The sequence below is a fragment of the Quercus lobata genome, chromosome 1, assembly GCF_001633185.2.
Source record: "Quercus lobata isolate SW786 chromosome 1, ValleyOak3.0 Primary Assembly, whole genome shotgun sequence".
NCBI classification, from domain to species: domain Eukaryota; kingdom Viridiplantae; phylum Streptophyta; class Magnoliopsida; order Fagales; family Fagaceae; genus Quercus; species Quercus lobata.
In genome coordinates this window covers 12,564,615-12,587,681 of record NC_044904.1, presented here as the reverse complement: position 1 = coordinate 12,587,681, position 23,067 = coordinate 12,564,615, and the positions used below count along the sequence as shown (strand labels likewise).

The 23,067-nt window shown below is 32.6% G+C and overlaps 1 protein-coding gene across 1 annotated transcript; it reads right to left on the bottom strand.

The window, feature by feature from the left end:
- Positions 1-15,063: 15,063 nt before the first annotated feature.
- On the bottom strand, positions 15,064-21,885 carry LOC115979563 (protein SUPPRESSOR OF K(+) TRANSPORT GROWTH DEFECT 1). Its single transcript, XM_031101617.1, has 8 exons — positions 21,085-21,885; positions 20,129-20,234; positions 17,708-17,906; positions 17,072-17,140; positions 16,905-16,979; positions 16,646-16,744; positions 16,344-16,499; positions 15,064-15,514 (listed from the first exon to the last, which is right to left on the bottom strand). Exons 1-8 carry the CDS (start codon positions 21,557-21,559, stop codon positions 15,389-15,391), a joined length of 1,305 nt encoding a protein of 434 aa, XP_030957477.1. The 5' UTR covers positions 21,560-21,885; the 3' UTR covers positions 15,064-15,388.
- Positions 21,886-23,067: the final 1,182 nt, after the last annotated feature.

Below are 23,067 nucleotides of genomic sequence, written 5' to 3'. Positions count from 1 at the left end.
AAATGATACTGGGTGGAAAGATCTAAGCATGCTAACATAATTGATGTAAAAATTATTGTGTGTCTACTGTTTATTTCTGTTTATTTAGTATATATTATGAGGAAGGGTAACCACTTTGCCTTGAACCTGCGCACCATGTATTTTTTATTTGAGTAATGTTAGAAATATTAAAAATTAAATTTTGGGCTAAAATATAAACTATATCTTTAAAGTTTAGCAGATGTTTGGATTTTATATTTTGAAATTTTAGAATTTGGATTTTGCTTGTTCGAAGTTCTATTTTGTTTGCATAAGCAACCATCTCGTCCATATTTTAGGTTACAGTACCACATAAATTTGTCACATGTATTTAGTTTGTCCATTAAAATGATACCACATCACTTTTGTAGCCTAAAAAATTAAATAATAAAAAATGACATGATATAATAAAAATGAAGTTGAATTATTTTATTAGACAAAATAAACACGCGTCACAAGCTTATGTGACACTTAACAAAAAATATGGATTGAGAGATTGTTGATACAAACATAATAGGGATAGAATTCAAATTTTGAAATTTTAAGATGTAAAATCCAAACACTCTAAACTTTAGGGGTGTAATTTGTAATTTAATTTAAATTTTATTATATAGTCATATATAAATTGGTGACCAATTTGTGTACCATGTGGTAATGCTAAGAATTAGGAGTGGTAATTTATGTTCGCGTGTCTGGTTCGTGTCGTGTCAACTCAAAAGTATCTGATTATATAGGTCAATATTAACTTGATATGTTTATTAAACGAGTTAAGATTCCTCAACCCTAACATGACCCATTTAGTAAACGGGTTAGTCGTGTCAACTTGTTTATCAGATTTTATCAAAATGAAAAGAAAAAAAAATAATGAAAAAACAAACGAATAAATATTTTTAATATAAAATTCGGAATTAACGAATAATTGCATCACAAATAGTCATTCAAAACTAAAACATATCTTAATAACACAAATAATTATCACAATATATTAAAGAAAATAAACCACGACAACTAATAAGTTTATATACCTAGGGTTTGATGGGTATATTGGTAAAATGTCATTAATTAAATCGGTCTAATGGGTCAAACGGGTTCCATATGTTGAACACTAACTTAACCCATTTATTAAATGGGTCGGTCATGTCGACTCGAATATGACACGAACCCAACCACCCCTACTAAGAATACTTGCAACTGACTCATGTTGGACAATACAAAATTTAGTTGAACGATAAAATGAACGAACTATTTTGAAATCTGAATTGCTTTCTTTGCTTGGGTTCCACAAACAATCCATGTTGAATATTTTATTTTTAAAATCTATTCTGAATTTTAGGCTCAAAACGTGCACGTTGAAATCATTACGAACCAGAATCATATTACTTTTATCAGCTCACTTAACCTTTTCCAAAATTTAATAAAGTAAAGAATTAAGCATTTTATTTTGAATGTTACCTTGAAATATAACTGGTCACTAGATTTACATGCAAATTGTTGGGTTTAGACCCAGACAAGACATTGTATTTAATCAAATTAATGATTATTAGATCAGTTATGCAAGCATGTTTGGAGAACAAGGAAAAGGTTTGAATTGAATCATGTCAATAATAATAATTAATATATTTCAAAAATAAATATAATAAGCATAGGTTACGATGTTGACAAAATTCTACGATAATTTTATACATATATATATATTACTGTTCCATATTTCCGTGCCTGAGTACAGGTTACAAGCTAGTTAGATTAAAGCCTAAACGTGATGACTCCAATTCTTTCTAATACACTCTTTAGGGAATTCAATGGGCTTTATTATGCTTATAATCGGGTATTAATAGTATATATCTCCATCGATCTCAGATTCTCAAGAAACTATTTATTCAAGGGAAAATAAAAGAAAAATAGCGTGAAACACAGTATTAGAGAGCACTTTCTATATATTATCAGAGAAGAGAGCACTTGCTATATAATAGCTCGCAAAAAGGTAGATGCAGCCAATGGACGTTGGCAATTATAGTCAGAAAAAAAAGATTGAAAGAAGAAATAGACCACCTACGATCGGAGAATTAACAATAACAGCAGTGAATGTCAAAACAAACAAAAAAACACTCATTATCTAATTAGAAATTGAAAAGGAAGTCATCAAAGGAAAAGAACAAGGATGTAATAATCAGTCACAAGATATCAATGAAACTTACGTACCGGCACCGACGAGAAAGTAAGCGGCACGGTATCTCTTTCTCTCCCTCAATGAAGATAAGGAGACTGTATTTGTTTTTTTCGTGGCAGCCAAAAAAAACTCTTTCATGGGTCATGATTGAAAAATTCCCAGTTGTTTTATAACAATAATTATTGGTGGTACAATTAATTATTGTTATAAAAGAACAGCGAGTTTTTTAATGGCGCAACTTCAGGTGAAAAAAAAAATGGTGCTACGTGACTTCTACAAGAAAAGTTTGCTAAATTACCATATATACCCTTCTTCATTTTATTTTAATTGGGAGAGGGTACTCAAATTACCATAAATACTTTTTTTTTATGAATTTCTTTTAGGAATTTACAAATGTATGCCCTTGGGTATATATTAGTAAAATGACAAAATTTAGGTATAGTACCTTAAATGCTGTTCTCTAAGTTTCTTTCTTAAGATTTAGCCATGTGATTACTTAATTAAAAAATACACTTCCCTCCTATGAGAAAAAATCCACATAACAAAATCTTAATAGGGAACTTAAGAAATAACACTTAAGTGTTGTACCTAAGTTTTACTCTTAGTAAAACTATTTTAGGAAGTTTTTTATGAAAAAATGAAAAAAGTTGTCAATTTTTTTTACAGTTTTTTCAATTCTTCATAAAAAATTTTCTAAAATATATGATTAATGTATACCCTAAGAGCATATATTAAATGGCCAATTCATTTTAAGTTGGGATAAACTTTGGGTACTTCCCACTAAAAAATTAACTTGGTTATATACTTTGAAAATTTAACTATTGAATTTACATGTTTTTTTTAATGTTTTTAACATGTATATCAAATTTTGTACCAATTATACGTTATTTACTATTCGATCCATAAACTTATTTTTTATTCATAATTTTAAATTACAAAAATTTGAAATTTAATATTTGATTGATGACATAGTTATTGATTTTTGATTTTCTGAAAATTTTGCAAGCATTAGAATATAAGAAGAAAATGTAATTTAATGGTGAATTTGTCAAAATTTGCATCCAATAAAAAGATATTGAATAGAGTTGTAACTCAGCCCAAAAAAACATCTAAAACGATGAATCGAAATTGAAGAGGAATCAATTTTTGAAGCTTTCTCATGAAAGAAGGCAAAGAGGTTTCCCGTTTCTGCCTACAGAGCGAGAACTAAGATTATTATATAGTTTCTTTGGGTCATAAAATAATGTCAGTAAAATGGAATGAGTGTAAAAATTATTAGTCCTGGATAGGTGGAACTCTACCATGTGTGTTTACAACTTAATTAGTTTTAGGTGATAAAGCAGTGTCAATTATGAGAGATTACACTTATTTATTATATTTTCCTATTTCTCAAGTTTAGCATTTTCATGACAATCAACATATGAATTTTTTTTTTTTAAAATTTGTTTTAGGTTTGACAATCAACATGAGTTGCATGAACGTGGATTGTGATAGACTTTTTCTGGGGAGGGTGTTTAATAGGCGTTGAATTATTGGTGAAGTTTGTATATGCCAATTTGTATACTGCTGTACAAGTTAATTACTTAATTAGATATTTCAATTAGTCAACTTAGACTTTAATAATAATAATAATAATAATATAGGGACAAAATTTAGCTATAAAACGGGTTGTAGCCCAAGGCTACAATCTTATTAAATAAAATAAATATTACTGCATATTTTGAAAATATAACTGTTAAATTTCATATTTTTATACTCTTAATACACATGTCAAATTTTGTGTCAATCGGATAATATTTACTATATGATCTATAAGCTTATATTTTATGAATAATTTTAAACTATAAAAACTTGTAATTTAAATAATTTATTGATGATATAACTATTAATTTTTAATTTTATAAAAATTTTGCAAGCATAAAGGATATAACTCATATAAGAAGAAGATGTAATCCAATGGTAGATTTGTTAAAATTCACCTTCAATAAAAAGATATTGAGTAAAGTTGTAGTCTTAGATGACAACTAATTTTGTAATTAAATTTTATCCATAATACACGTCAGTGCGATTAACCATAAGTCATGTGCATTGCATATGACAATACACTTACTTTCTTCTTATTGGTAGTTAAAGTCCAAGGCTCCAAACATGTTTGGGGCTAACCTTTTCATTTTTCCTTATCATCAAGCTAAGAAACAAATTGGCTTTTGGTATTGACATGATTCAAACCTCAAATCTCTTACTCTATGACAAGAGGTTTTACTAGTTTAACTCATTGGAATTTGGACCCACTAATACTAAATATTTGTTTCAGCATTATTTACCAGCTTGAGTGTGAGATATTTATAACTTACCAAATCAACCTACCTTTTTAAAAAAATTTTGGGCCAAAAACCTAGTCCTCCCTCTTAAATCTTACTTTATGTCAACTAAGTATCCATCATGGCAAAATAATTTTTCGTCATCCATTTTTTCAAAAGTTTTAAGGTCATATTTTCTATATATTGACTTGTTCTTTGATAAAACCCACTTTACTTGTATTTGGGTAAATCTAAGTTGAGTTTAATATACCAACAAATATGTGAAGTTTATTTTACAAGTGATATCATTAAAAACGTGAAAATTGATCCAAGAAATAAGTGAACAAAAACTGTTTCATTAAAGTTCGACACTAGGCTTGACACTAGCATTTATCGAGGATTAATATAAAAGCTTGACACAAGCTCAATTTATTGAGCTGACGAATTTCAAAATATAACCAACAATGTTTTATTCTAAGAGGCTATTTATTTATGGGTTTACATAATCCTAATAGAATTAGGAAAGCGCAAGATTTGTGTAAATCTAATTGGAATAGGAGAGCTTATCTAAACGACCCATTAAGCTCCTATTTAAATAAGGAGATGGAAAAAGAAAACCCTAACCTTAGAAAGCTTCATAATGTTTTCTTTTTGAAATTTTAGCCTCCTCCTACAAAAGAAAGAGATCTTGTAGTGTTTCTTGTACGCCTTTAGGTTCTATAACCAAGCAAAGTCTCTAGCACCAATATTAAAGATCTTATTGGTGTTTCTATGTGAAGTTGTTGCAAATCAATTGCAACAATCAAATGGTTGCTATGGAATTAGTCACGTATTAGGATCCGTGCAAAGGAAGAAGTCTTCTACAAGATCAAGTCCAATTGGTAATTGGAGCAAAGGTTCAGCTGTAAATTGGTATTTTGGGATAGACTTGGTAATGGTAAAATTCATTATACTTGTAACTGTTTGTTCTTGATTAGTGGATTTTTAGGAGTGGTGACCTAAAATTCACTGATGGAATTTTTGCCTTACCAGAGATTTTTTCCATTCATCAACAAATCACTGTATTTATTTAATTTATGCTAAACTTAGTTTATTTTGTGTTGATGCCTCCACAATTTGCATATAATTTGTTCTAATTAATTAACTTGAGTAATTGAATTAATTAACTGGGGTCAAACTATAACCCAAAAAAGAAGAAGCCACAATCAAACAAAAAGATAAGCATTTTCTATTAAATGTAAATTATTTAATTTTTCTGTTAGTATGTATGAAAGTTTTGAAGATAAAAATTAGAGTTGAAATCTATTAGATGGCTTAACAAAATTTTCTTTTTTTCTTTGACTTAGTCTTCTAGTCCACCCAACCTACAATTTCCTGAATAAATATGTTTTTGTCAGAAATGTCACCTACTTGATAAACTTTTAATAAGCAGATCCACCTCCCTTTGTCCCTTTTTGTTATGTTTTATTTTGTGTTTGCATATTCCATGCATGTCAAAATTTTCGTGTAATTAATAATTATCATTTAATTGCTTTGTATTTTGTTTTAGTGGGCTAATTTGTATCTGAGCTATTCAAGTGCTAAAAATTGGAATTGCTGAAAAAAGAACTTTGGTCGAGTGATTTCCATCTTGGTAGTTTGACACAACTTTAGCATTTGAATTCAGTTGGTGACAATTTCGCCTGATACTCGATCAACCTTTGTTTGACCAAAATTACCAGAATAGCAGAGAATTCTATTATAAACTAGGAGAAATTGAACCAAAGACATTAAAAATAAACTACGGCATTTGAGTTAAGTATGATGTGCTTTATATTAGAATCTTTTCCCCCCTTCCTTATGTGTGTGTTAAAAAAAAAAATCCCACATTGATTAAGAAAGTGTATTATGTGTAGTATTACTTGTTCCACCTTCAAAAGTTATCATGACTCTTGAATGAAACATTAAGATATTAGGCAAATGGTAGAAGATTCATAGCAAATATAGCCCCTCGAAAAATGATGGAGCATTAGGATGTAAGGCAAATGGCAGAAGATTGTTATATGGCACCCTCCATCCATCCTACTGAACAACATTTTCCAGCACCATAGCAAATGCTTTAGATCAAACCTAAAGATCAATACTCTTTCAAATCAGAAAATTTGTATGCATATTCATGAGGACCATCATAGGCAATCAGAATCAAATACACACCTCATGTTCACATTCTAGGATCATAATTCTGTAACTGTTGTTTACGCAATTTAGAACAAGTATTTTTTTTTTCAATTATTATTTTATTGATTAAACACAATTCGGGAGGCATTTTTTGCCAAAATGCATGAATTTTGGAAATATTTAGGGAAAAAAATCAGGTCAAACTTATTCAATAATGTAGCACATTTTTAAAATTCAAGTTTGTCAAACTCAAGTTTACCAAACTTAAGTTCCAAGCATTATGACAATTTGATCAAATATAATGCTTGGAGTTCGAGTTGTTAAACCCGAGTTTCACTTGAAACTCAAGTTTATCAAACTTGAGTTTCAAAAATGTGCTACATTATTGAATAAGTTTGGTCAGGTGTTATTTAACAAATTTTTCCTAAAATTATACTAAATAGGAAAATTTTCCCAATTTGGGACAAGTGATTTCTGAAGTATCAAACCTCAGTATTTCCATCTGAATACAGAAACAGGGAAGTCAAGTCACCTTCCCCATGTGAAGAAGCTTAATATAAAGGATACAATTCACTGGATCCAGCACTGATACATAAATATATACAAATCATACCAATGCCCTCACAATTAGTGTGTGGATCAACGTGATAACATTTTATCAAATTATTCAACCTTCCTCTCCAAACTCTTTCCTGAGTCTCTCATGGACATCAAGATCAGATTTACTCACTGTAGGCCTCTGCCTTGCAAGCACCTTGTCAAAATCTGATTTTGAAATAAGGGGATGGAAGGATCTGCATGGGTGTTAATCAGAAACAACCATTTAGTTATTTTGTAAATAAATGCATATCTTGAGGAATAAAACTTAGATATAGTTTTTTATGAGCAGTATATCAGGTTCCCAATAAAATCCAAACACATGCTGCATTGACCAATTCAGTACAAACAGTACTATATTTCTCAAGGAGAATTGAATTCATTCCAATTATCTGCCTTGATTTAATCGGATGTAAGGAACTGTAACTAAGTCTGTTGCAACTTATTTTAGAGGCCATTCACAACATTTGGTAACCCATGAGGCCAGAGTGAATAGAAATGAAATTCATTGAGCCCGTATCATGTTTTTGAAACAAAAATGAATTGAATTGGATTCAATACATGTTTTTGGAATCCCAACTTCTGACATGAATACATGTGAACTGGCCAACAAAGGACCAAATCGCCTCAAGTTTGCCCATCTTTTCAGTTCGTTTCTATTAACCTTTTTTAAAAAAATAATTAAAAAAATAATAATATCCCCATTCAATTCACAAACAACAAATGAATTCCAAATCAACTTACTCCAAACAAATAATTGAATTGCAAAAAAAATTTAATTTGTTTCATTAACGAATTGAATAATAAATCTGGATTCTAATTCATTTCATCGCAATGACTTTCATCCAAACAGAGTGATTTTGGGTTTTGACAAATGATCTAAAGATGAATTCACCATAAGACCATTGTGTGTCCACATGATACAGAGAAGGTCAGAAAATTAAAAGTGAACAAAGAAAAAGGTAATAACAAGTAGTCATATCTAACTATCTGCCAATACCTTTGAAGCAAGTAGTCATTTCCAATTGACCTCCCTCACATTATTTATAAAATTAAGGACAACCTGATCTAAAAATTAAAAAAATAAAATATTAAGCATCTCACATATCCAGCACACTTACACAAACAGAAATATCTGAACCAGAAAAGCTCTCCGTTTTGCGAGCTAAGCTTTCAAAATCACTTTCACTTAAATTGTGAGAGTATCACCTAAATGCACATGTAAAGGTTAACAACACAACAACAACCAAGCCTTAGTCCCAACTTTTTTAGTCAGCTATTGATACTCAACATGAAAAATTTTGCTCATATAACCAGATGCCCTTCTCTTACTCTTATTTTACTGGGGAAAAAAAAAAATCAATTGTGGTTTCCATTACTTTGAACATGTGCTGACGGGCATTTGCTTCTGGTAGAGGAATCTATATACGCTTGTCAAAACGCCGCCGGATGGCCTGCAACTAATAATGCTTAGATACAAGCTACATAATGGTTCTGCTGATTCAAGAAAAAATTACAAAAACAAAATTCTCGTGTTCCCCTTTACCTGGTCTAGAGCATAAGGAGTATTCATAGCTGCAAGAACAAGAACTTTCAGATCATTGTGCCCTACACCCTAGAGTATAAGAAAGAAAATGTCCACTCAAATTATGAATAATTATATTGAAAAAATTTAGAACTTGGCTTGAAAAGCTGTTATTGTGACAGCTCAGCAAATATCATGCCTTCAGGATATTAACATAGTCCCCAATTTTCGTAAATAGCAACAAAAGCTTAATGTAGGCAACTTAACAGACATTATGAGTACCAACATGAGACCCAACTTCCAAGTGATAAACAGGACGATGAGGTGAAATTGTAAAAACCTATAAGCCCAGATCAAGAATATCATATAAAATTTTATGTAAAACCTTTATTAATCTATGAGCTACAATGCTGTAATTGTGTTTTGCTAAAATACGATAATGCAAATTAATCTATGAGCTACAACACTGTAATTGTTACAGTGTTACTTATCATCTTTATAACACTAAACTATGCTAGAAATAAATTGATGATTAAAAAAGTTAATAATAAAAATTTACATTATGATAAGTGGTTGACCATTTTATCTATCTTGCCTCAAATAGACTCTATAACTATTATGTTAATTCCCTTTCACACATCCACTACTAACTGGAAACTTTTTTTCTTCTTTTGGGCAAGTAAACAATTAACAGAAAAGTAATCAAAGATATAAGTAGGTAACATAAATTAAAAAGAAAATTTAGGCTGCAAAAATATAAAGTTCTTGCCATAAAAACAAATACCTATATCTGCACAAGCAGTTCAATCTTTACCTGTTTCAATTACACCGGACAATGATATTTGAAGTTGATTCCACAGGCATTTGATTATATCGTTGTTCAGAATCTATTCCTAGAAATTCCCAGGAATATGTTGTGTAGAGTTTATTCATCTTGCTCTGAGATTGAGCTGAAGATGCATTGTGGATGTAATGATCAGTGTTGGATCATGTATTTTATTTTGTTTTACCAAAAACAAACAAACAAATAAATACATTAAATCAGGTACCTGCAAGTTGTTGTGCTTGCTCTGATTTGAGCATAGCTTGCCGATTGTTGTGCTCCATCAAAACTGAAATTATAATGTTAGTACTATGACAAACTCGGTTATGAAAATCTGTAGTATTCCTATGAACTTGTTATTTGATGTCTCATAATGGAAATAAATATGTAGTAAAATTAGCTCCTTATAGTTGTTTTAAGTTAGTGCCTTGCCTTCCTGTAACTGAAGCAAGTATTTCATGGTTGGCTCTAACCACAGATTCCGAATTGGGGTAGAGTGTTCCCCCATGTAAACTATGTAATGCTGCAAATTACAAGGAAAAGGAAATAAAAATATTTATTAAAATAAAAAGGAGAAGAAAAAGAAACCTGTGTTAGCTAAAGAATCATGCCAAAATGGTCAAATACCATCTTTGACTGAAATATTTAGTAGTCTACTACTATTTAGGAAATATTTAACAATCTACTATCTTTTTAAAACTCGAGTTTGTGACACACGAGTTTGACATGGAACTCAAGTTTCAAAAACTCGAGTTCCATAAAAAAACTGTCATGGTGGCACCCGCTGATCTAGATTATTTTAATTAAAAAGGCCACGTGTTGTAATGTGTTACTAAGTTTATAAAACTTTTTTTTTTTTTTTTTTTTTTTTAAACCAGAATTTCATTAAAACAAACCATAAAACTGCACTGAACAAAACTTTTACAACACCTTACTTCTTGACACCTACACTATGACTGACTTGTGCTTTTTACACACTTCACTTCACCTATCCTTCGCTTCACAAATCACGCGGCATGGGCATCATCCTTGCTTTCTTTACAACACTTCACCTGTCCTTCACTACACTTGCACACACCTAACTTGTGCTTTCTTTAGTCTAATTCTTTTCTTCACTTCAGCATGTCCCACACGCATAAGGCCACATCAATTTTTAAAGAAACTCGAGCTTCAAGAGCTCAAGTTTCATATTTGAGGGAACTCGAATTTTTAAAACTCGAGTTCCATGTGAACTCGTAAATTATAAAATGCCAAATCAGCTTCCGCCACTGTGTCACATTATTTTGGAACTCGATTTTCTTAAACTCGAGTTCTATGTAGAACTTGAGCTTTATGAACTCGAGTTTTAAAACAGCAGTATATTGCTAAATATTTTACAAACAATGGTAAATCGCTAAATATTTTAGCCAAAGTTGGTATTTGGCCATTTTGACCATATGTGTGAATAGTGACACCAATGTAGAGTATTTCATTCTCATACCTCTCAAATTTGTTAAAAAGGAGCATTATTAGATTTCATGGTTATTCCATGCATGCAAGTTTTTTTTTTTTTTTTTTTTTTGGGGGGGGGGGGGGTTTTTTTTTTAAGTTTAGGGATCGAAAGAAGGGGGTGGAACACATTTTTTAGAGCTGATTAAGGTAGCTATGCCTGTAATATTCATAATCTTGACAAATATTAGAAATTGTTTTCTTTTTGTTAAAAAGAAAAAGGAAATCGAAGGGGGAAGTCTCAATATGGACAACTACAATTAGAGGATTGAAGGATATAAAAGATGTGATCCACAATTCCACATCAGAATTCTTGTGTTTCATATAGTATATAACTAACACATTTGGTAATTAATTCTTCATTGTGAATGAAAATGCACTCCTGATGGTTAAGGCATTTTCATAAAAAAAATGCTATGTAAACAACTTTTTCACAACAAATCCTAAGTGATAGGTTGTTATTGATTATTACGGATGGACAAAAAAGTAATTTAAGTTATGAATTTAAATTTGTAGTAGTAATAATTTACCCTTAATGATTTGTGATGAAAATATTATGGATATAACACTTCTTTTTTCATAATGTAAAACAAGAACCTTTTTCTAAAAATAAAAATAAAATAAAATAAAAAAAGGCTCCAACTCTTAGTACTAACTCTTACTAGACTATGACATTGTCTATCTCCCTCTATTGGAACAATAGGTGAAGATAATGATCAAAATTCAAATGAGCCTTATCAAGATAACAAGCTACACCGCAATGAGAGATAATAGGGATAGAAATTCAATTCAATTCAAATACTTGTACTTATCTGATTTACTCAAGTCATGTATATCTAGTGTACTATATATATATATATATATATATATGGGTAAAGAGGAAAATGCATTAACGAAGAATTAAGGGGGAAGGGGATGTTCAATGATGGTTCTGTTATGATACAGACCCTCTTTGTCCGAGCTTAAGAGCTCCAAAGATCCACGGGCGGATCATTATACAAAACAAAAATCCTATCTTGCTTAGTTCCTAATCGGGCCAATAGGTCAACACACATATTTGCTTCACGAAAGCAGTGATCGATCCAGACTTGGGCTATCTGGGAAATCAGCTGCCTGCAGTCATCAATAAGAGGCATAGCACACATATTAGCATTAGATGGATTGGATAGGAGCTGAACAATTGCGCTAGCATAAGGATGAATCTCAACAGCAGTCAAATGCATGTCATCTAGTGTACTATATATATTAACAATAGCAACAGAGAACATTCATTCGGCCACCACTACTGCTGAACTTCCATGGCTTCAATCTCTCCTACGGGAACTTGGCTTCTTTCTTCCTCGCCCAACAGTTCTTTGGTGTGACAACATTGGAGCCACCTACCTCACTGCAAATCCTGCTTTTCATGCTCGTACAAAACACATTGAAATTGACTTTCACTTTGTTCATGACCGTGTTGCTACTCGATGTCTTGATGTACGGTATTGCTCCACTAAGGATCAAGTTGCTAACATCTTTACCAAACCGTTGATTTCTCATTGCTTTGAGCTTCTCTGTGACAAACTCAATGTTCATTCTACTCCGTTTCGTTTGCCGGGGCATATTGGGACAATAGGTGAAGATAATGATCAAAATTCAAACGAGCCTTATCAAGATAACAAGCTCCACCACAATGAGAGATAATAGGGATACAAATTCAATTCAATTCAAATACTTGTACTTATTTGATTTACTCAAGTCATGTATATCTAGTGTACTATATATGTTAACAATAGCAACATAGTACATTCATTCGGCCAAAAGCAATTTATTACTTTACTATTTTACCCTTGTCCCCTACCTTTGCGTTGGTAGCGGTTGCATGCACGAAAGCAAATCTAATGAAGAACAGAAGAGTGAGAACTTTAACTAGTCTCATGATTTATGTTAAAAAAATGCAAGATTGCAGTAGCTGAAAAAAGGGAAACGTTGATGCTTGTGCATAATAATTCAATCCCTTTTTATTGCCCAAGCAATTCAAGTTCAAATGCCGGCATGATGCTTCTTTGGTTTGAGTTTTCATATAAGCTGAGATACTCGGATGATACACATGATTGTATGCGTTTAACAATTTTGAAAGCTTCCATATGAACTCTTTTGGCTTTTGGCCGGCTTATGCTGTTTTGAGAATGAAAGAGTCAAATATGACATTCAAGTTTCAACCTTTTGATAAATTGGAATACATTAGTGAGGAGTGTTATATACTATAGGAAGAGCACTTGTCCGGTAATTGTAAGGGTGAGTTTGGAATCAGCTTATAAGCTTAGCTTTTAGGTTTTAGCTTTTATGTATAGTTTTTTAAAACTTCACTTTTTTCCACATTTTTTCAAATTTTTTAAGCTACAAGTATACTTTAGCACACTTCAAGCAAAAAATTTTCAGCAAAAAGCTAAATAAGATGTTGACTATAGGACACATATTGCAATTCGAAATGCAGCTTATGTAGAATCCATTAATTAGCATACAAGACATCATTACATAATTGTCATATATTAATGACGAGCTCTGTTCTTTCATTTGTTCATAACCGGCTAAAGATTGTATACTTGATCTCATCATTAATGTTTTTCAGACTTGCAAAGAACCTAAGATGTGAAATATTTGGAAGTTTGATGTCTAGAATTTTAAGCCTTAAAAAGGAAGATTTGTGTATTTCGTTATGATTCTGACTAACAGTAATGGGTGGAAGAGTGATATTGCTAGGCTTAAAAAACCTGTATAAATACAAAGAAAGTGTAGATTAAAGACTGAGCTTTTAGCTTTTAGTTTTTATGTACAACTTTTTAAAATCTCACTTTTCTCACATTTTTTCACTTTTTCAAATTTTTTCAAAGTACAAATATACTTTAGCACACTTTTAGCAAAAAGTTTTCAACAAGAAGCTAAATAAGTTGTCAATTATAGTTTATTGCAATTCGAAATGCGACTTCTGTAGAACCCATAAATTAGCATACAAGACATATCATTATATAATTGTCATTTATTAATAATGAGATTTGTACTTTCATTTGATCATAACCGGCTAAAGATTGTATACTTGATCTCATCATTAATGTTTTTCAGACTAGCGAAGAACCTAAGATGTGAAATATTTGGAAGTTTGATGTTTAGAGTTTTAAGCCTTAAAAAGAAAGGTTTATGTATTTCATTGTGACTGACTAACTGTAATGGGTAAAGAGTAACACTCGTATAAACACAAAGAAAGACTAAATTAAAGACTCAGATTTTAACTTTTTAGCTTTATGTAAAGCTTTTTAAAACCTAACTTTTCCCTATAAAAAAAAAACCTAACTTTTCCCACATTTTTTCACTTTTTCATTTTTTTTTTCAAAGTGCAAATATATTTTAGCACACTTTTAGTAAAAAGCTAAATAAGTTGTTGACTATAATTTATTGCAATTTGAAATGCAACTTCTATAGAATCCATAAATTAGCATACAAGACGTATCATTATATAATTGTCATTTATTAATGATGAGATCTATACTTACATTTGTTCATAACCAGCTAAAGATTATATACTTAATCTCATTATTAATGTTTTTCTAACTCGCGAAGAACCTAAGATGTGAAATATTTGGAAGTTTGCTGTCTAGAATTTTAAGCCTAAAAAAGAAAGGTTTGTGTATTTCATTATGACCGACTGACTGTAATGGATGGAAGAGTGATATTGCCAGAGTTAAAAAAAATACCTGTATAAACACAAAGAAAGACTAGATTAAAGACAAGCATAGATCATTGAGGTTGTGAAAAACTAAAAATAGAGCGGACAGTTCATAGATTCCCCCTTAAAAAATGATGAAACATTAGGATGCAAGGCAAATGGCTGAAGAATTCATTAAATTTCGACATTTGCGGATGGGTCATACGGCACCCTCCATCCATCCTACTGAACAACATTTTCCAGCAGCCATAGCAAAATCCTTTAGATCAAACCTAAAGATCAATAAACTTTTAAATCAGAAAATTAGTATGCAAATAACAAGAGGGCCAACCATCAAAGGCAATCAGCATCACATATGCTTCATGTCCACATTCTACAGTCATAATTCTGAAACTGTACTTTACACAATTTGGGACAAGTAATTTCAAAAGTATCAAACCTCAGTATCTCCATCTGAATACAGAAACGGGGAAGTCAACCTTCCCCGTGTGAAGAAGCTTAATATAAGGGATATAATTCACTGGATCCAGCACTGATACATAAATACAAATCATACCAATGTTCTCACAACTAGTGTGTGGATCAACGTGATAACATTTTATCAAATTATTCAACCTTCCTCTCCAAATTCCTTTGTGAATCTCTCATGCACTTCAAGGTCAGATTTACTCACTGTAGGCCTCTGTCTTGCAAGCACCTTGTCAAAATCTGCTTTTGAAATAGGGGGCGGAAGGATCTGCATGGGTGTTAATCAGAAACAACCATTTAGTTACTTTGTAGATGAATGAATATCCTAAGGGGTAAAAACTTAGATACAGATAAGTTCTTTAAGTACAGTACATCAAGTTCAACAATAAAATTCAAACTCATGTTTGCAACTTTGCATTAAACAATGCAGTACAAACAGTATTATGTCTCTCAGGGAGAATTGAAATCATTCCAGTTGTGCATTTGAATTCATTTGGAGAACCTAATGTATTAGGTCTAAGAAACTGTATCTAATTCGTAACCTATTTTAGAGGTCATTAACAACATTGGTAACCCATGAGGCCAAAGTGAATAGAAATGATATTCATTGAGCCCATATCATGTATTTGGAACAAAAATGAATTGAATTGGATTTAATACATGTTTTTGGAATCTCAACTTCTGACATGAATTCATGTGAACTGGCCAACAAAGGACCAGATTGCTTCAAGTTTGCTCATCTTTTCAGTTCATTTCTATTTACCTTTTTTTAAAATAAAATAAAAAATTTTAATATCCCCATTTAATTCACAAACAACAAATGTATTCGAAATCAACTTTACTCCAAACATAAAACTGGATTGCAAAAACAATCTAATTTGTTTCATTAACGAATTGAATAGTTAATCTGAACTCTAATTCATTTCATCACAACAAATTTCATCCAAACAAAGTGACTTTGGGTTTGACAAACGATCTAAAGATGAATTCACCATGAGACCATTACATGTCCAAATGATACATAGAAGGTCAGAAAATTGAAAGTGAACAGAGAAAAAGGTAATAACAAGTATTCATATCTAACTATCTGCAAATACCTTTGAAGCTTGCCCTTCTGCTGCCAGATCCTGCATGGTAATTTGGACAGCGCCTGGCTGTTTCGGTCCACATGGAACCCACATATCATTAGAATTCTTATAAAAGAACATTGCGTCTTGTGTTTTACGAACAGGTTCAAAAAGGACATCCTTAACCTGCCAAAGTCAAGAAAAAATATGAAGGGCACTGTGGTTAGCCATTTCCAATTGACCTGCCTCACATTATTTATAAAATTAAGGACAACCTGGTCTAAAAGTTAAAGAATAAAATATCAAGCATCTCACATATGCAGCACACTTACACAAACAGCAATATCTGAACCTGAAAAGCCCTCTGTCTTGCGACCTAAGCTTTCAAAATCACTTTCAGTTAAATTGTGAGGAGTATCGCCTAAATGCACCTGTAAAGTTTAACAACACAACAACAACCAAGGCTTAGTCCCATATGTTTTAGTCAGCTATTGATCCTCAACATCAAAAATTTTGCTAATATAAAAAGATGCCCTTCTCTTCTCTTATTTTACTGAAGGAAAAAAAAAATTCAATTATGGTTCCCATTACTTTGAACATGTGCTGACGGGCCTTCGCTTCTGGTAGAGGAATGTATATACGCTTATCAAAACGCCGCCGGATGGCCTGCAATTAGTAATGCTTAGATACAAGCTACATAATGGTTCTGCTGATTCAAGAAAAAATTACAAAAACAAACTTCTCATGTTCCCCTTTACCTGGTCCAGAGCATAAGGAGTATTCGTAGCTGCAAGAACAAGAACTTTCTGATCATTGTGCCCTACCCCCTAGAGTGTAAGAAAGAAAATGTCAAGTCAAGATATAATTAATTATATTGAAAAAAATTTAGAACATGTCTTGAAAAGCTGTTATTGTGACAGCTCAGCAAATATCATGCCTTCAGGATATTAACCTAGTCCCCAATTTTCATAAATAGCAACAAAAGTACAATGTCGGCATCTTAACAGATATTATGAGTCCCAAAATCAATCTATGAGCTACAACACTGTAATTGCTACAGTGTTACTCATCATCTTTACAACACTAAACTATGCTAGAAATAAATTGATGGTGAAAAAAGTTAATGATAGAAATTTACATTATGATAAGTGGTTGACCATTTTATCTATCTTGCCTCGAATGGACTCTATAACTATTACATTTAATCCCTTTCACACATCCACAATTAACTGGAAACCTTTTTTTTTTCTTTTTTTCTTTTTTTTTTTCTTTTTTTAATCTTTTGAGCTAGTAAACAATTAACTGAAAAGTAATCAAAGATAAAAGTGGGTAACATAAATTAAAAAGAAAATTTAGGCAGCAAAATTTAAAGTTCTTGCCATACAAACAAATACCTGCATCTGCACAAGCAGTTCAGTCTTGATACGTCTAGAAGCTTCACTTTCATTGCCTTCTCCACGTGTGCCGCATAAAGAATCAATTTCATCAATGAAGATAATAGAAGGCTCACTTTCACGAGCCATTTGGAAAAGGTTTGAAACTAGCTTTTCACTTTCACCCATCCACTTAGAAACCAGGTCCGATGAAGAGACACTATTGGGTAAAAAAAATAAAAAACAATTGGTAACATATTCCAACTTCTTAGTCTAATACATTTATAAAAAACAAAAACAAAAATCACTAGACACATGCAAAGGGAAGAGGCGTCGCAATGCACACATGCATATATATATATATATCAGTAATTGACATAACATGCTCATCACTAGACAGGAAAATTCAATGTTACCATTTTCAGAAAAGAACTGCACTTGTAAAAGGAACTCATATAACAGATCTAACAAGGGCAGGCTTTACAATTTTAGAAAAGAAAGGTCCCAAAAAACTGGAATTCGTAAATTGGGATTGTAAAACCAGCCATTCATTAAAATCAATTCTAAGGATTCCCTAAGGAATTATAATTATTTGGCAGGAAGTATCCTCAAAACAATGTAAGACTCCAGGCTGCTATTCTTGGTCAAACTGTGAGATCACAGCACCTGCAAGGGGGTTCAAATCTAAAACAGATCTCTAGTCACAAACCACTCAGGAAAACCCAAAACCTTGACCAAGTCATACAATCATAATTTTTAGGCTTGGCCATCACTGATTGAAAGGCCATAATCTTGAGTGGATACATTTTTTGATAAGTAAAGAAACTTTTTTTTTTTTTGGTTTTTTTTTTGGGGGGGGGGGGTTCCAAAGGAATGACAGTTTTTTTTTGTACACAAGTAGTGTACTCAGGCACCTACAAGAGCATCACCTAAATGTACAAACATCTAAAACTCAATGAAATTAGAAACATGAGTGGCTGCTCCAAATAGCCATCAAAACATGCCAAGTGTGAAGCAACATAAACTTTCAGTCCTAAAGAGAATCCTCAATCTCTTCAAAATGCAAACATTACATTCTCTTTGAACAGTCCACATGATGCACAAAGAAGCTACAGTCCAGATAGCAGCACTCCTGTGGCTAATAAAATGCCCCTTCCAGCAAAACAGCATGTCAACCACCCTCCTGGGCATGACTGATGAAGACAAAAACATCAAGGACCAAAGCTGGGAAGTAAACTCACAATGAAGATGCAAGTGATCAACAGACTCGTTGCTTTTCTTAGACAGACAGCACCACACAACAGCACAAATCTTTCTCCTGCAGAGATTATCCGTTGTCAGAATCCTACCTCTAGCTGCTGTCCATGTAAAGAAAGCAACTTTAGGAGGAACCTTGGCTCTCCAAACACTCTTCCATGGGAAAGGATGCGGGCTGCCTTGAGAAAGAACCTTATAATAAGACACCTAAAAAACATGCTTCCTTGAAGGAAGCCAGCCTACCTGATCCTGCCCACACCCCCACCAAGCATATAAGGATATCGAAGAGCAAGAAAAGAATGTTGAGTCTCCAGCACCCAATCCTGAAAAGGCCTAAGGGATGTCACATCCCAAAGCAAAGAGCCATTACTCCCCTGCATAAGATACCCTAACAAAGCTTCTTTGTGTTGAGTGATGAGAAAAAGAGTAGGGAAAGCATCACAAAGTGGTACATCCCCACACCAAGGGTCATGTCAAAAACAAAAACACTGTCTATCTCCTACTTAAAACTTAATACAAGAAGAAAGTGTGACCATCCCATACAAATATGTCTCCAAAGGCTCACACCATAAGGCTCCTTAACAGTCCCAGACACCCATTTACCTCTCCAAACCATACTAAGTATGCATTGAAGGCTTATACATATAAAGGTAATTAGCCAAAGGAAATTGTACAGAATGGGACAAGAAATTCAGGGGAACTCCAACCTCTGTCACAGATTACTTGAGAGACCTTGATTTTGACAGAATCAGGAAGCTTGTATACTCAAGGCATTCAAGAACAAGGTAAAGATACTTAAAATGCTTTTTAAGATCTGTATGGAAAACATCAAGGATCTGTAGATGAATATATTGTCATGCACCCCAGTCTTAAATTTTCACATTTTTGTAAAAAATAAAAATAAAAATCATGTATTCTAGTGAAGTAATGGTCTCAACAGGCAAGGCAGCAAGGGAGCTATTAACAGGATCACCAACTCATTACATCAAATAGAAAGGAACAGAACTGTAACAGAGTCAATCAAAAATAGGTGGAAACTGCAATATATGACTGCCAGCAGCATCAGTGGTTGCTCACTAGCACAGAAAAAGCTATATAAGGAAAAAAAAAAAGTGAAGATTCATGATAAGTGGAAATTTCCAATACACAAATAAATGGTTGACTGTGTAACAATGCAAATCATACCTGAAAAAGGTAGAATCGGCTTCGGTTGCAACAGCCTTGGCCAAGTAAGACTTTCCAGTTCCAGGTGGCCCATACAATAAAAAGGCTCTCCACGGTCGTCTCTTGCCTAAAAGAGAAGTAGGGAAAACATTAATTTTTAAAAAATGAATCAAATACATATGCTACACCAATAATATTGACATATGAAGCATGGAGAAATCATATAAAGACTAAAAAGAGTAGTGCTCCAAATCACTTCACTTTATTTTACCATCAATAGAAACCATATAACAAGACCGGAAGTTCTAATCATGACAAAGTTTTTCTTACACAAACTAAAATACTTAAATCACAATCACATCTACTAATCCAACAGTGGTGATAATGTTGGTTGTCATCATTGTCGTAAAATGGTTTCTAGTGATTGCAATGGTAATTATATTATGGGAAAAGTTAACGGATGCCCTCATGGCATTGGTTTAGAAGATATTTTTAGAAATTTTTATAGGAAAAGAAAAAAGCAATTGACTTTTTTGACGGCTTTTTATATTTTCCATGACAGTGGTATAAAAACTTCCCTAAAATGGTCCATTAACAAATGCCGGGCACCAGTTAACAAGACCCTTATATTATATATTATGATTGATAAGTTACAAACGCACCCAATGGGTCTTGAACCCAAAATTTCACCCTCCACATCAGGTGCAAGTTGAGCAAGAGTTCATTGGCCGCAATGGTAATTATATAACAAATGCAAATTACTGCTTATATCAAACGAAAAGCTAATTAAGCAGATTGAAACAGCTTCACATTCCAAAACCAAATTTCCAATTTTGATATGAATGAAGACATGCTTAATGTGCCCTCCTACCTAAAATCTCACATCTATGAAATCAACACTGAATTGAATACACAACATTCAAAGAAAGCAATGCATCCAATCCAATCAAAACAAGTAACCAAAAAAAAAAGCTAACCAGTGAAGAATTGGGGAAACTTGACAGGCAAAATGACAGCCTCCTGGAGAGCTTGCTTCGCGCTCTCGAGACCGGCGACGTCAGTCCATTTCACGTTAGGCTTCTCCCTCACGATAGCCGAATTCAACCCAGCTCTCAGCTTGGATTGCTCGGGGTCCTCCCCGTCTCCGCCGCCTTCGCCGTCCTTGGGCTTGGTCTTGGGCCTGGTAGCGACCGCAGCGTCCCCGTTAGACGCCGGTCCGGGGCCGCCGTCGTCAAGCACGGCGCGGATCTCCTCCGCGCGACGGAGGTACTCGGTGAACTTCTGAGTAATGGCTTCCTTGATCTTAGGGTTCTTCTCGTACTTGAGATGAGTCTTGAAATACTCCAAGGCGTTCATGTAAAGAGGGAAAGCCTTGGCGTAGTTTCCGGCATTGTCTTCCTGTACGGCTTGCTTCACGTACTCTATTGCTTGCTCTTTGAAATTGCTGTACATGTTTTGGACTCCTTCGCAAATCGCATAGGCCGGGATTGAAATTCGATGAGAGAGAATGAAAAAAAAACGAAGAAGAAGAAAAAGGAAACCCTAGAATTTTGAGAGGATCATTTTTTATTTGTACAGAGGAAGCTTGGATTTGAAGGTGGGGTTAGGGAATTGGAGGATCGGGATTTGATTTTGGAGGTTTTATAGGGAAAACTTTTTTTTTTTTTTTGGGTATGATCGGATTATTGGATTTTGAAGGGGGAGATAAGAAAAAGGAAGAGAAGGGAAACGAAAGAGAGGAGAGGAAGGAACTTTCTTTTTCTTTTTTTTTTCGTTTTTTTTTTCTTTGGTCTGTCAATGGACGCGTTTGGGAATTCGGATACTTTTTTTTTTTATAATTACTAATTACCAATTGGATAGATTTTTTTTTTTTTTTTTTTTTTTTCCTGGATGGATAGAAAATGAAATTGTGTGCAACATTGTGTATGTGTTATTGTGTTTATCCTATGAGAGTATAGGTTCATAATATTTTCAGAATACTTTTATATAAATATTAAGAAACAAAGTAAGTACTTATAAATAAAATAATAACTTGAATGATGATTTTAAATTAAAATTAGGGGCAAACTATCACTTAAAATTTATTAGGAAATTATTATTATAAACAATATTTTAGGAATCAATGAGGTCATTGAGGCGGTAAGAAAATGGGGGTTCCGTGGAAAGTAAGGTTGTGAAGGAGGGATGCATTGGCAAAGTCAATATTTGCTTTTACTTGGGTCTTCGTTTTTTGCTTCTTCTTCTTCTTCTTTTCTTTTTTTTTCTTTTTTTTCTTTTTTTTGGTCTCTAATAAAGTTAGATTAGGAAAAAGAAACACGACGGCAAAGAAAATTTAATTATATTATATTAATGAGTGTCTTTAAGACAATTATTAATAATTTATTTTGGGAAAATTTTTACACTACTTTCATAAAAAAATTATGAAAATATTGTAAAAAAATTAAAATTACTTTTTTACTTTTCCCATAAAAGTTTTTAAAAAATACATCTTAAACTTATACTCTTAGAGTATCGGTTAACTTTCCCAATTTAATTTATCAAAATATGTTATCTAAGTAAAAAAATAAATAAAAAATAAAAAAACAAAACCTAATACAATCTATTTATTAAATATTGTAAGGACATGTTTTAGTTCCCAAGCCCAAAAATGAAAATGACAAAGGCCTAAAGAGCCCAATACAATAAATTTATAGAAAGTGAGCTAAAAACTGAACTTCAATGAGTTTGACAACAATTATAGTAGGTTAAATGATGCTAGAAAGTAAGAATAAACGGTTTTAGGCACAAAAAAAAAAAAAAAAAAATCCTCCTCGACAAAGTCTGAGGAAAGCAATTCTTATATATTTTTCTTAGACTTAAGGACAATTACAATTCTTGAGTGTACATTATTTTTTCTTTCTTCTCCAGATTTTCTCATCCCCCCCCCCCTCCCGGGAATAATGGGATTCCTCTTCTTTATA

What these genes read in the sequence shown, in the direction of transcription:
- LOC115979563 (XM_031101617.1), bottom strand. Translation starts at nt 21,559, where the DNA reads ATGTACAGCAATTTCAAAGAGCAAGCAATAGAGTACGTGAAGCAAGCC. An exon ending in GTTCAGATATTGCTGTTTGT is followed by an intron (nt 16,500 to 16,645) that starts GTAAGTGTGCTG and finishes TGACTTTGGCAG; the next exon opens with GTTAAGGATGTCCTTTTTGA. An exon ending in CAGAAGGGCAAGCTTCAAAG is followed by an intron (nt 15,515 to 16,343) that starts GTATTTGCAGAT and finishes ACACCCATGCAG; the next exon opens with ATCCTTCCGCCCCCTATTTC.